The 11,417-nt window shown below is 33.7% G+C and overlaps 1 protein-coding gene across 1 annotated transcript in view; it reads left to right on the top strand.

Annotated features, from left to right (window-relative positions):
• Positions 1 to 817: 817 nt before the first annotated feature.
• The window catches only part of LOC137405098 (cubilin-like), a 34,665-nt gene continuing 24,065 nt past the window's right edge, over positions 818 to 11,417 (top strand). Inside the window, exons 1-2 of the mRNA XM_068091322.1 lie at positions 818 to 863; positions 1,068 to 1,445. Coding sequence (XP_067947423.1) covers positions 818 to 863; positions 1,068 to 1,445 — 424 coding nt within the window. The remainder of the gene's footprint in view (positions 864 to 1,067; positions 1,446 to 11,417) is intronic.

Below are 11,417 nucleotides of genomic sequence, written 5' to 3'. Positions count from 1 at the left end.
TTTTATAATTATATTCAACAAATTTGTTTAAAAGCTAATTGCACTCATCAATATGTTTGTTACAGTTTGCAGCCAAAACTGGTTTTATACGTGTATGTGCAATAGAACAGGAGTTAAGAGCGTCGATACATTGTAAGCTGAGCTCAGGCTACCCCAATCGTGCTATTAAATATAATTTTATAACTATATAAATTTATAAGTTTTATAGTAACCCTAATTTATTACAAACCGCAAATATATATTTAAGAAAAATTGACAAACCATAATTATAATTCATACAGCAACAAAAATTAACATTTTAAAACCAAAATTAGCATTTTTAAATCAAATATATTAGCATCGTTTGCTCGGCCAAATGCATTCTGATTGTTGCTTCTATTTGGAGTCATTTCATATTTGTCTGGCTGTTCAATATCTTCCACAATGTCTTTGACTTTAAACTGTCTTCTGTGTATCTGAGCTAGTCGATATTAGCATCCAAACAATTTTTTAGCCGAGCAAAACTTTTACGCGATGACATTTTGAACAGAAACTTCTAGCGCAAATAAAAAGAAACCCTGTGTAATCAGAATAGCCTCAAAATGTTAGCCTCAAAATACATAGTAGCGTTAGTAGCTAAACTACTATTAGCCTGATACAGTTAGTATTTATTTTAAATGGTGGTGCAATCAAAGTTTCTAACAAAAAACCTGAAAACTTGGAGTTGGAAAATGAACTTTGATACAAACAGCAACAACAAACGAATTAATCATTATTGATATAAACTGGTCATTATTAGTACGGTTTGGTGGACACTTTTTACTGATCACTCGCGATCATGCCTATAGAAACTGCCATGTGTGTTTGTGTGTTGGAGCTTGCCTGTATGTGTATATATATATATATATATATATATATATATATATATATATATATACATGTATATATATTGTGTTATATATATATATTTATATATAACACAATATATATACATGTATATATATATATATATAAAATCAATGATATCACTATAAATTGCTGCACCATAGAATAGCTTTGGTTTGATGTTTTTCATATCTTTATTGCAGATCGAATTCCAATAGATGAGGGCTATAACAATGATAGAGCAATACCTTCAGATATTCCTTTGTACATCACAACACACTCTGGCTATCCAACTGAAACATACAGAGAAAACATTAACTCTTCTCTAACACTCACTGGTGTGCCTCCAGACTCCCTTCTCAGACTAGATATGGTCATCAGGCCTGCGATTGAGCTCGAAGATTGCTATGACTACCTGGACATAATCGGAGTCAGAGAGTTTCAAAATCACACAAAGAAAATTTGCGCCGACGTGAGTGATCAATCAGTCCTGTATCTTCATTTAGTTGATGACAGTATAACCTTCAGATTCGTGTCTGATGGAAGCGTAACCTACCAAGGAGCGCTCATCAAACTTCATTGTGAGTATACATTAAACCTTTTTTCTCTAACCCAAAATATCCTAAGTTATGAAGGATAGAGATGCTACAAGAACTGAGGCTGCAACCGTTATTGCATAATTTCATGTTGTATAGTTTCATATTGTATCATGTCATTTTGTATCATATCATACCATATTGTATCATATCATATTGTATCGTACCAGATTGTATAATATCATATTGTTACATATCGTATCATATCATTTTGTATCATATCATATTGTATAATATCATATTGTGTAGTATCATATTGTACCGTATCGTATTTTATTTTATCATGTTGTATCATATCATATTGTATCGTATATGTATCGCATCATAATGTATCATATCCTATTATATTGTATTATTTCATATTGTATTGTATCATATCGTATCATATCACATTGTATCATATCATATTGTATCATATCAAATCATATTTTATCGTTTCATGTTATATCATATCATGTTGTTTCATATCATAATGTATCGTATCATATCGTATCATATCCTATTGTATCGTACATAATTGTATGATATCATATATTGTATCGTATCATTTTGTATCATATTATTTTGTATTTTATCATGTTGTATCACATTATATTGTAGCATAACATATTGTATCATATTACGCTCTCGTGTTGATTTGTGTCTTACTGAATCATCTCAAATCACAGTCTAACAATGAAGAGAGCATTTACACAAACCTTTAGAAAAAAACACTCCAAACTTTACAAAAAATCAAAACTAATACTTCTTACATGGGTATAAATCAGGGCATGAGCAAGTAAAATGTCCTAAAGAGGAGTTCTAATATTTAAACAATTTTCAAGTACAACAAAATACATGTAGTATGAAAAACCAAATCTCAGCAGAAATATCATATATAATTAGACCATCTTAGAAAGGAAAATAAAACTTTATCGCTTTGAGGAGTTAGTGGCATCAAAATAAATTCAAACAAGATTTCTAAACAACTCTTTATTAAAAACAGTTCACATTTTGCCAGCCAAAATTGGCATTAGAACAAGCGATACTGCTGTGTGTCTCATTGTAATGCGCTTTTAGCAAACACTGTTTCCTTTGACAATGTTTTAAACATCAATCAATCATTGTGATGTAAATGTCAACATCTTCAAGATGCATTCAAACTTAGGTCTAATTTAGAAAAGATATAAATATAATGAGCTATAACAGAGGTTAAGTTAACTGCAGCAATAAAAACCCCTTTGAAAATCCAGTTTCAAGAATTTTTTTAAAATAATGCCCACGTGTTCTATATGTTTATAAAAAGGGAGATTTTAGAGCCGATTTTGATGTCAATGATCCGGTTGAGTTTAATTATCTTTTACTAAAAGAATAAATCTAAAACATCTACTACATTTATCTACCTATATCCTCTTTGACCACATTCACATACATTTTAAGTCTTCAACTTTTGTTAGCCAAGGCTGCCAAATTGTCATTCTCTATCAAAAACAAAGACTACGATCTTCTAATATTTGAACCAATGGTCACGAAATTTTATTCTGGCTGCTTCAAGTAGTGAAGACCGTTTCTACTAGATTAAATCTAGTGATGGTTTTGCCAAAATCTGTTAAGCTTTCCTTGATCTAGCCTGCAATCTTTTGCAGTTTATCTTTTTGCACTGGATACTTCTTACATGCTCACCTGATTAGCCTATGCACAGTTTTAGCTTATCTATAGTCATAGCCTATCCACTCCAGCTCTTTCATTGCCCAAAGTTGTAGGATATTAATTAATCATCATTCTAGATGAGCCAGGCATGTGGTATGTGAATTAAGCGTTTCTGATGTGGGGTCCAGCCACACTGCAACCATGCAGTGTATTTGGTCGATGGAAACTATCAAGGCTGGGTCACACTGTATCGCCATATCTCGGCGTTGATGCCACAATACTTCGGTGATCGTCGATAATAATGATGTTCACACTATCACAAACCCATCCATGCTTGCATCAAGAAATACTCCGTGATGTACTGTTCTGATTTCTCCCTTTGACTTTTCGCTAAGAAACCTCTTTGTTTTTGCATGCTGGAATCAAACAATAGTCCCGCAACAACTATCATAAAGGGATATGAATAAATCATGCCATTCGCAGATTACCATCATCAAATTGGTTTGCATTTGAAAGGCGGTCGTCGATGCTCGGCGAAATATCAGAAAAGTTTGACAGCCTCAAACTTTCCTAATGTGTCCGCGATGCTTCATCAATGCCATTGGTTCATGGTTCACATAATCGATGTTGAACGCCGAAAGGAAAACACTGACTAACGGAAATATAGTGTGACCCAGCCTCTAGTATGTCAAGCTGTGGGGTCTACACATTAGAGACAGCCACGTTTGTGACTAGGGCACACTATAGAGATCATTTGGTGCATTTTTAATAATAAATACCTGGCAATCTTTAAAAAGGTTTCTTGCAAATCAGACGCTGAGTTTTTCATTTGTTAGCAAAGTTGCCGGAAAGCTGATCATGATTAGTCTTGTTTTGGGCACAAATGAGACAAGTCCCTTCAATCTTTCAACCATAACTGCCACGAACAGCTTTCATCGTTTGTTCATAGGTAAACCAGACACGCTGATTCGAAGTTTGTACTCAAAATAAATATTGGTCCACTAACTTTCAAACTCATTTTTGTTTTTAAAGGCTTTTTACTGACTCAGCATCGATGTCGCAAACAACACTACAAGTCCAACCCATGAATATGTGACATAACCTAGCTTTTTTGGGACGGAAGTTGGAAATGTTTAGTCCGATTTAGAATTATAGAGATAGATGTCTTAAAATCTATTATTCTCTAAGTTCAGCCTTAAAAATAATCTCAGCCTTTTCTGAAAGGTAGATAAGCTATTTAATACTGTTTGTAACTTGTTACAGGATGTTTAATAGGCTAAATGCCAAGAAAAATGAGCTCAAAATTGCGAGATATCATCACAAGCTATATTATATCACAATCTAAATATACAGCCTATTAAACATCCTGTATCAAGCTACAAGCAATGTTAAATAGCTTATCTACCTTTCAGAATAGGCTGAGATTATTTTAAAGGCTGAACTTAGAGAATAATGGGGTTTAAGACACCCATCTCTGTAATTCTAGATTGGACTAAACATCCTTAACTTCCGTTCCTAAAAATATAGGTTGTGTCACATATTTATGGGCGGGGCTAGTTGTTTCAATTGCGACAACGACATTGAATCGCTATAAAAAGTCTTCAAAAACACAAAATGACTTTTAAAGTTAGTGGACCATTATTTATTTTGAGTGCAAACTTGGAATCAGCGTGTCTGATTTACCCGTGAACAAACAATGGAAGCTATTCGTGGCAGTTATGGTTTAATGGTACTTGTGTCTGTAGAAATTTTTTTTAGAATTTCCAAGTTAGGTGACATGAGTGACATAAGCAGGTGACATAATCAAGCAAAACTAGCTGGTGGCAGTAGCATTTGACACTAGCAGGTGATACTAGCAAGATACATCAACAGGAAACATCAGCGGGTGACTAGCAATGACACTAGTGAGAGACACTAGTAAGAAACATTAGCAAGTGACATAGGCAGGTGACATAAGCAGGTGACATTAGCAGGTGATACTAGTAGGAGACACTAGCAAGGAACACTAGCAAGTGACATAGGTAGGCGATATTAGTAGGTGCTGCAGCAGCGATAAAGCGTTAACGTTATTTCTGTCAATTCGGAAAAAAAAATTATCAGAACATCTTGAGGTGTCGGTATGCTAGCTGCATGCATTTACCATTTTAATATCATTACAGGTTTTTTACATGCTTCTTTTTTAATCTTATCATAAAAATTGCCTTTTCTCTGGTCGCGGCTGGGAGGTTGCCAAGTGAAACTTGTAGAGTAATCATAACTAATGAACAAGTAATTCTGGTGCAAAGTTGATTAAATTATAGAAATATATAAGTGGATTAGCTTCTAGTATCTCTTGAAGGCTATTGAAATTACCCTATTTGGAATTGGCTAGAAGAAAGAGTCTCATCTTTGTACAAATGGGTTCAATAACCAGGACTTGAAGGTACCTTTGATTTGAGATTGATACAATAAAGAGCTAAACTCTTTCATTCTGATCAGCGAGATGTCTAAATGAGTAACTTTTTTAATATGAGAATCATGCAAAAGGTTTTGTGAAATTTTTCAAAGTTTTTTCAAAGTTTCTCAAATTTCATTATGTCATAATGTAACATCTTATCTATCTGTAATTTCAAAATTTTTCGAAGTCGGTTCATGAGATATTGACAATTTGGCATTGCCTTGTCAAAATGCAAATACAGTAGGCACTCTTAAAAATAAATCATCCATTCCAGGAATGTTTGCGTTATAGAGAATTTACATTATAAGACCAGTAAAATACATGTAAATTGCCTAATCTATTGCAAGATCTTTCTAAACTCACCCTTTTGGCCATGCAACAAGGAAAAACTTGACTCAACTCTTTTAATTTGTGGGCTGTACCGCAACTGCAGTATTATTGTTTTGCATTGACAACTTTTCTCTCTTTTAGGATCAATCTCATTGATTTTATTGACCATGATTGCGGTAATTTTACAACAAGTTGATGGGGGTGCACATTTTCGACGTTCCTTTACAACGATTTGCTTATTTTTTCTAAACAAAAAAGGTTATTTTGCAAAGTAAAACTAATAACAAATATCTGGTACATCTACAGTAAGGCAAAACAACAAAATCTTTTTACTATGAAAAAACAGTTCTACCTGTTTGTCGTCTTTATTCAGGAATCAAGGTTAGGATGAAAGATAATTTGCGACGATGCTCAAACTCATGATATTCAGATTGGTAGACCGACGCTGTAACATCTGCACCAATTGATTGTCCTTGTATTTATGAACAATTAGGCAGCTACATGTATCTTATTTTCCTTTTTGTCGACTCATTTAACATTTTATTACGACAAACTAGAATGTCGTTAAAGTTATACATATGTTATATATATAACGCTATACGCACAGCGTCTTTTCTTGCAAAAGTGCGGCGAGATAAATTAACATTCAAATATGTTTTGAAGTCTAGCCCGGCATGACACCTTACGCTATATGGAATTTTTTATGTTGTAGGAAGCAAAAACTTCATAGAAAATTTTTAATTATCTGGAATTTACATTATAAGAGGTGTATGTTATAGGAGTGGCTACTGTACATGCGACATGACAACATGATAGTCATAGGACACTAATGAACTCAGTAACACAACATGACATGACACCCTACATTTACTGACTTGCAGGAATATAGTACATTGTTACGGTGTTGTACATACTTTATCCACAATACTTCATCTCTTACCTTGTCTCTTCTCCTAAGTTACATTGCAATAATTATTATGACACCACTCACTGCTGTTTTCAGCTTTTTTTCCTACCCTTTATGAAGCTTTTAGTAGCTTTTGCCTTCTGTCTATTTAGATATCAGTCTTCTTAAAGAGTTATTTGAAATGACATATTTTAGTTGCAGTAGTAGCTTATTATACAGCATAACCTGCATAGCTAATATAGTACTTTATTCCTAAACCGATATAATTCAAAGTTTATTGTTTAGTTCATGTATAGAGATGAAAAAAACATGCACACACATTATTAAACTAAAAGGGATTTAATTCAAATAAAACTTCATCAATATGTCAATACTTTGGTCAATAAATCTATCTTTATGTATTAAATGATATATAAATTTGTATAAATTTGTTGTTTACCAGTTCTACTAATTAAAAATTACTAGCTCTTTTTGTGACTGGCTAATTTCTTAATAGCTAGCATTTAAAACACTAATAATAATATCTTATAAAATATGAACAATAAATACTTACTAACAGCAGTCTTAATCCGAGCCTTGGAGGTGATATTTTATTGTAGTGTTGTACTATTTATATTAATTACCAGTAAAATAACTATTACTAATAATATTATACCATATTTAAAATTATTATGATAATTAATATTTAGATAATAAATATGAATAGTAATAGGATGCATCACACCTTCAGCAAATTACTCTACAACAAACAAGTACCGAATAAATGATCACATTTTGTAACACATGTCATAGACAAGTGTAAAATACTACACTGTGTTTATGTTTTGAGTTGTGAACGTAGCTTTAGAAACTACTTACTGACATACTGCCGCAGTTTTTGCTTTAAAAAAAGCAAAACAATGGATAAAATCCAGTACTGAAGATTTTATATGACAGTGACCATGAATGATAACCTCATTACATATGTACAAATATTGAATATTTCTTAGTTTTTTATTGTTGAATAGACTATTATTAGCATTTATGGATTTCCACAATTACAGTAATTTAAATTGTGTTGATAATTATTTTAAAACATAATATTTCGTGTTAATAACATCTCACATGTAGTAAACAGTATATTAGGGTATATAAAAACATAATTTTAAATAAAGTTTTACTAGTAGTCTTTGTATTTGTTCACATCGCAAAACACTCACTGAAATATAGTTGTACACTAAAGAGTAATGACTGGGACGATTAACTGCTCATACATTTCCTTATCATTATTATTATATATAAGAAAGCATTAAGCTAGATCATGTTTTTGAAATTAATAAAGAGCAACTCACGATAGTCTTTTTTGCAATTTTTGGTATCTTCCAAGAAAATATATAGCGCTTTTTTCATTGTTGAAGGTCGGAACAGAATAATATTAAATTGGCGCTGCTGATGTAATAACCAGAGCTGAATAAAATTGTCATGTTCACAGTGTAAACCTTTCATGCAACTTTGGTGATAGAAGTGTCGAGTTTTCTATTTTACCATAAGTTTGTCTAGATGGAACAGGTAATTGTAATTATAACTGATTGGTAATTAATGAGGTGGTTATAATAGTTTTTACAGGTGAGCCTATTACTATCGGGACAAATTTTAATGGCCAGCAATATGTTGCACTGCAAGTGCTGATGATGCTTAGAGATTAAAATGCTTGTGAGTTATATATTTTAACTGTAGCAATAGCTGTTCCACTTTACTTTGAGAATATTTTGGAATTTAAATTTTTTCGTTACACAGCAAACATCAACGATAACACTGAATGATACTTTCAGATGGGTTATCATCGCGACCTCAATGACTAATAAAATATTTGTTTTAATTTCATTTCAAGTTAAAATTCATTCTATTTTACGGATTATAATAAAATAATATGTTATTGAGTAATTGACTTTGAACCTTGACATTCAACCACAACACCAACATCAAGTCTAAACACGAATGTAAGTAATCAGTGCAAAAGTTCAAAACTTGAACTAGTTAAATGAATAGTGGCATGGCAGGTTTGCACAGTACACCCGCAGCAGGTTTGCACAGTACAACCACAGCAGGTTTGCACAGTACACCTATAGCAGGTTTGCACAGTACACCCATAGCAGGTTTGCACAGTACAACCACAGCAGGTTTGCACAGTACACCTATAGCAGGTTTGCACAGTACACCCATAGCAGGTTTGCACAGTACAACCACAGCAGGTTTGCACAGTACACCTATAGCAGGTTTGCACAGTACACCCATAGCAGGTTTGCACAGTACAACCACAGCAGGTTTGCACAGTACACCTATAGCAGGTTTGCACAGTACACCCATAGCAGGTTTGCACAGTACAACCATAGCAGGTTTGCACAGTACAACCATAGCAGGTTTGCACAGTACAACCACAGCAGGTTTGCACAGTACACCTATAGCAGGTTTGCACAGTACACCCATAGCAGGTTTGCACAGTACAACCATAGCAGGTTTGCACAGTACAACCATAGCAGGTTTACACAGTACAACCATAGCAGGTTTGCACAGTACACCCATAGCAGGCTTGCACAGTACACCCATAGCAGGTTTGCACAATGCACCCATAGACAGAAGAAAAAACAAGAACATGTTCAACATACAGATTAAATTATAATATAAAGTTCATAACTAGAACCTTTTGCTCTTGGTAAATAACTTTGAGGATTTGGGTAACAAGAATTATTTTAGTAATTAGCAGCAAGTAAGGCAGACTAGTTCATTTTGAGTGGGCAAGCCAAATGCTTGTTTGTCTGCTGACACTGAGTTCACAGGTCAACGATCAGCCCTTAAATCACATATCCCTGAGGGTCCTACCATGTTTTATGGCGATTTTGACGACCTGACGACAGGGATAATTGAAAAATGACAGACGAGACGCCCATTTATCACTGTAGGTGACGTTGACGAGGTGACAATGATTGTGTAAGTAGGATTACTAACTGCCTTATTATTTGTCCATAAATCAACACGATCAAACGAAACTTCACTAGTTTCGGTTTGAAGCATCTGGCCCAGCGTTCATAGACCGACGGGTAATTTTTGTATACAGCTATGAAATGCCATGATACACTGACCGCAAATCCCTTTCCAAATCTGTGACTGACAGTGATTATTGAAGACAATCTCGGTCTATTTTTAGTATAAGAATTGTATCTCTAAAAACCTAAGACGCCTGTCACTCTTCGCAATGTAATCATCAACGCTCCCAAACATCACTCATAAGTTTGTGAAGGCCGCTGGTTGAGCAATGCTTTTGACTAGCAAAAATTCATGCTGAGCAAGTTTCTTGTTTTCAACGCAACCCAGTGCCACCAGAATGGATGTTTGTATTAAAATAATGAATGTGAAGAAAGAGGTTGTTTTGGTTACTAACTTGATGATAAAGTTGATCCAGTCATATGATTATTTTTTAAAGCGGTGTAAACAACTATATAGCATGGAAGCCCAAGCTCTCAATTTAGGCAAACGCTTAAATCACCTCAGATGCAGGAAGAAAGACGCAACAAAGTTTATACTGTAGTTTTTTGTATAATTTATTTTCATCAACAAAACAAGTTAAACAAAAAAAAGCTGGAGGAGTGATGAAGCCCATAATATGCATTAGCATAGCTAGTCGTGGCGTTGGGCTTGTCGTCATCGTGTAATCTACGACAGTTTTTATGGGTAATTAGGTTTTATTTCTTTGTTAAAAGATGTGATTAAATTTTTTTTTGAAACTGGCCAATATTTTTATGCTTTTTATAGTAATGGGGAGTCGATTCCAAAAAATGGCCTGTTGGTAATCCACCATGCGATGGCCGAGCATGAGAAGAAGATTGTGGGAGATTTGGAGAAAAATTTGAAAATCGAGTTTGATATATTGTGGAAGGGATATAATTACAATAAAATTCATGATGGGCTAAAAGTATAATGTGGTATGAATATTATAGTAAAATGATAGGAAGTATAGATGATGATTTGAAAAGAGGTTTGGTGGTGGTGAGGCAGGGTTTTTTGTAAATGGTCCTTATCACGCGGGTTTGAAGTGTTATTAAATTCGTAAGATGGATGGGAGGTGCATTGCCTCATACCTCAATGCAATATGAAAGATTTGAATTAACCATAGAACTGTATCGTAAAAGCAGATGTTTGTGGGGTAAATATTCAGAGTAGAGTAAGCATGATAAGGGTCTCAGTTGTTTTAGTAAACATTCGATGTGTTTTTTCCAAGTGAGATTAGAATCAATGAAAACGCCTAAGAATTTAGTAAATTTAGTAAATTGGTTTTTTGAAAAAGAAAAAGAGATAAGTTTTAGCTAAACGAAATTCAATTTGGGTTTTCTTTAGTAACATGAAATTCGTCGTATTAAATTTAAGGTGAGTTTGTTAGAAGTGCACCAGATTTGAATAGCAAGAAGTTCGTTATTTAAACAATCTATGTGCTCGTTGATGTTAGAGAATTCGAAAAAGAGATTAGTGTCATTTGCATAAAGCAAAGGTGTGAAAAGGTTGGTGACATGTGTTAAATCATTTATGTAATATAGAAAAAGAATTGGACCAAGGATGGAACCTTAAGGTACACCACATGTTAAATCTAGTATAGAAGATAAAGTGTTACCAATAATAGTGT

The sequence above is a fragment of the Watersipora subatra genome, chromosome 9 (assembly GCF_963576615.1).
Source record: "Watersipora subatra chromosome 9, tzWatSuba1.1, whole genome shotgun sequence".
NCBI classification, from domain to species: Eukaryota; Metazoa; Bryozoa; class Gymnolaemata; order Cheilostomatida; family Watersiporidae; genus Watersipora; species Watersipora subatra.
This window is presented reverse-complemented; position numbering and strand designations above follow the sequence as displayed.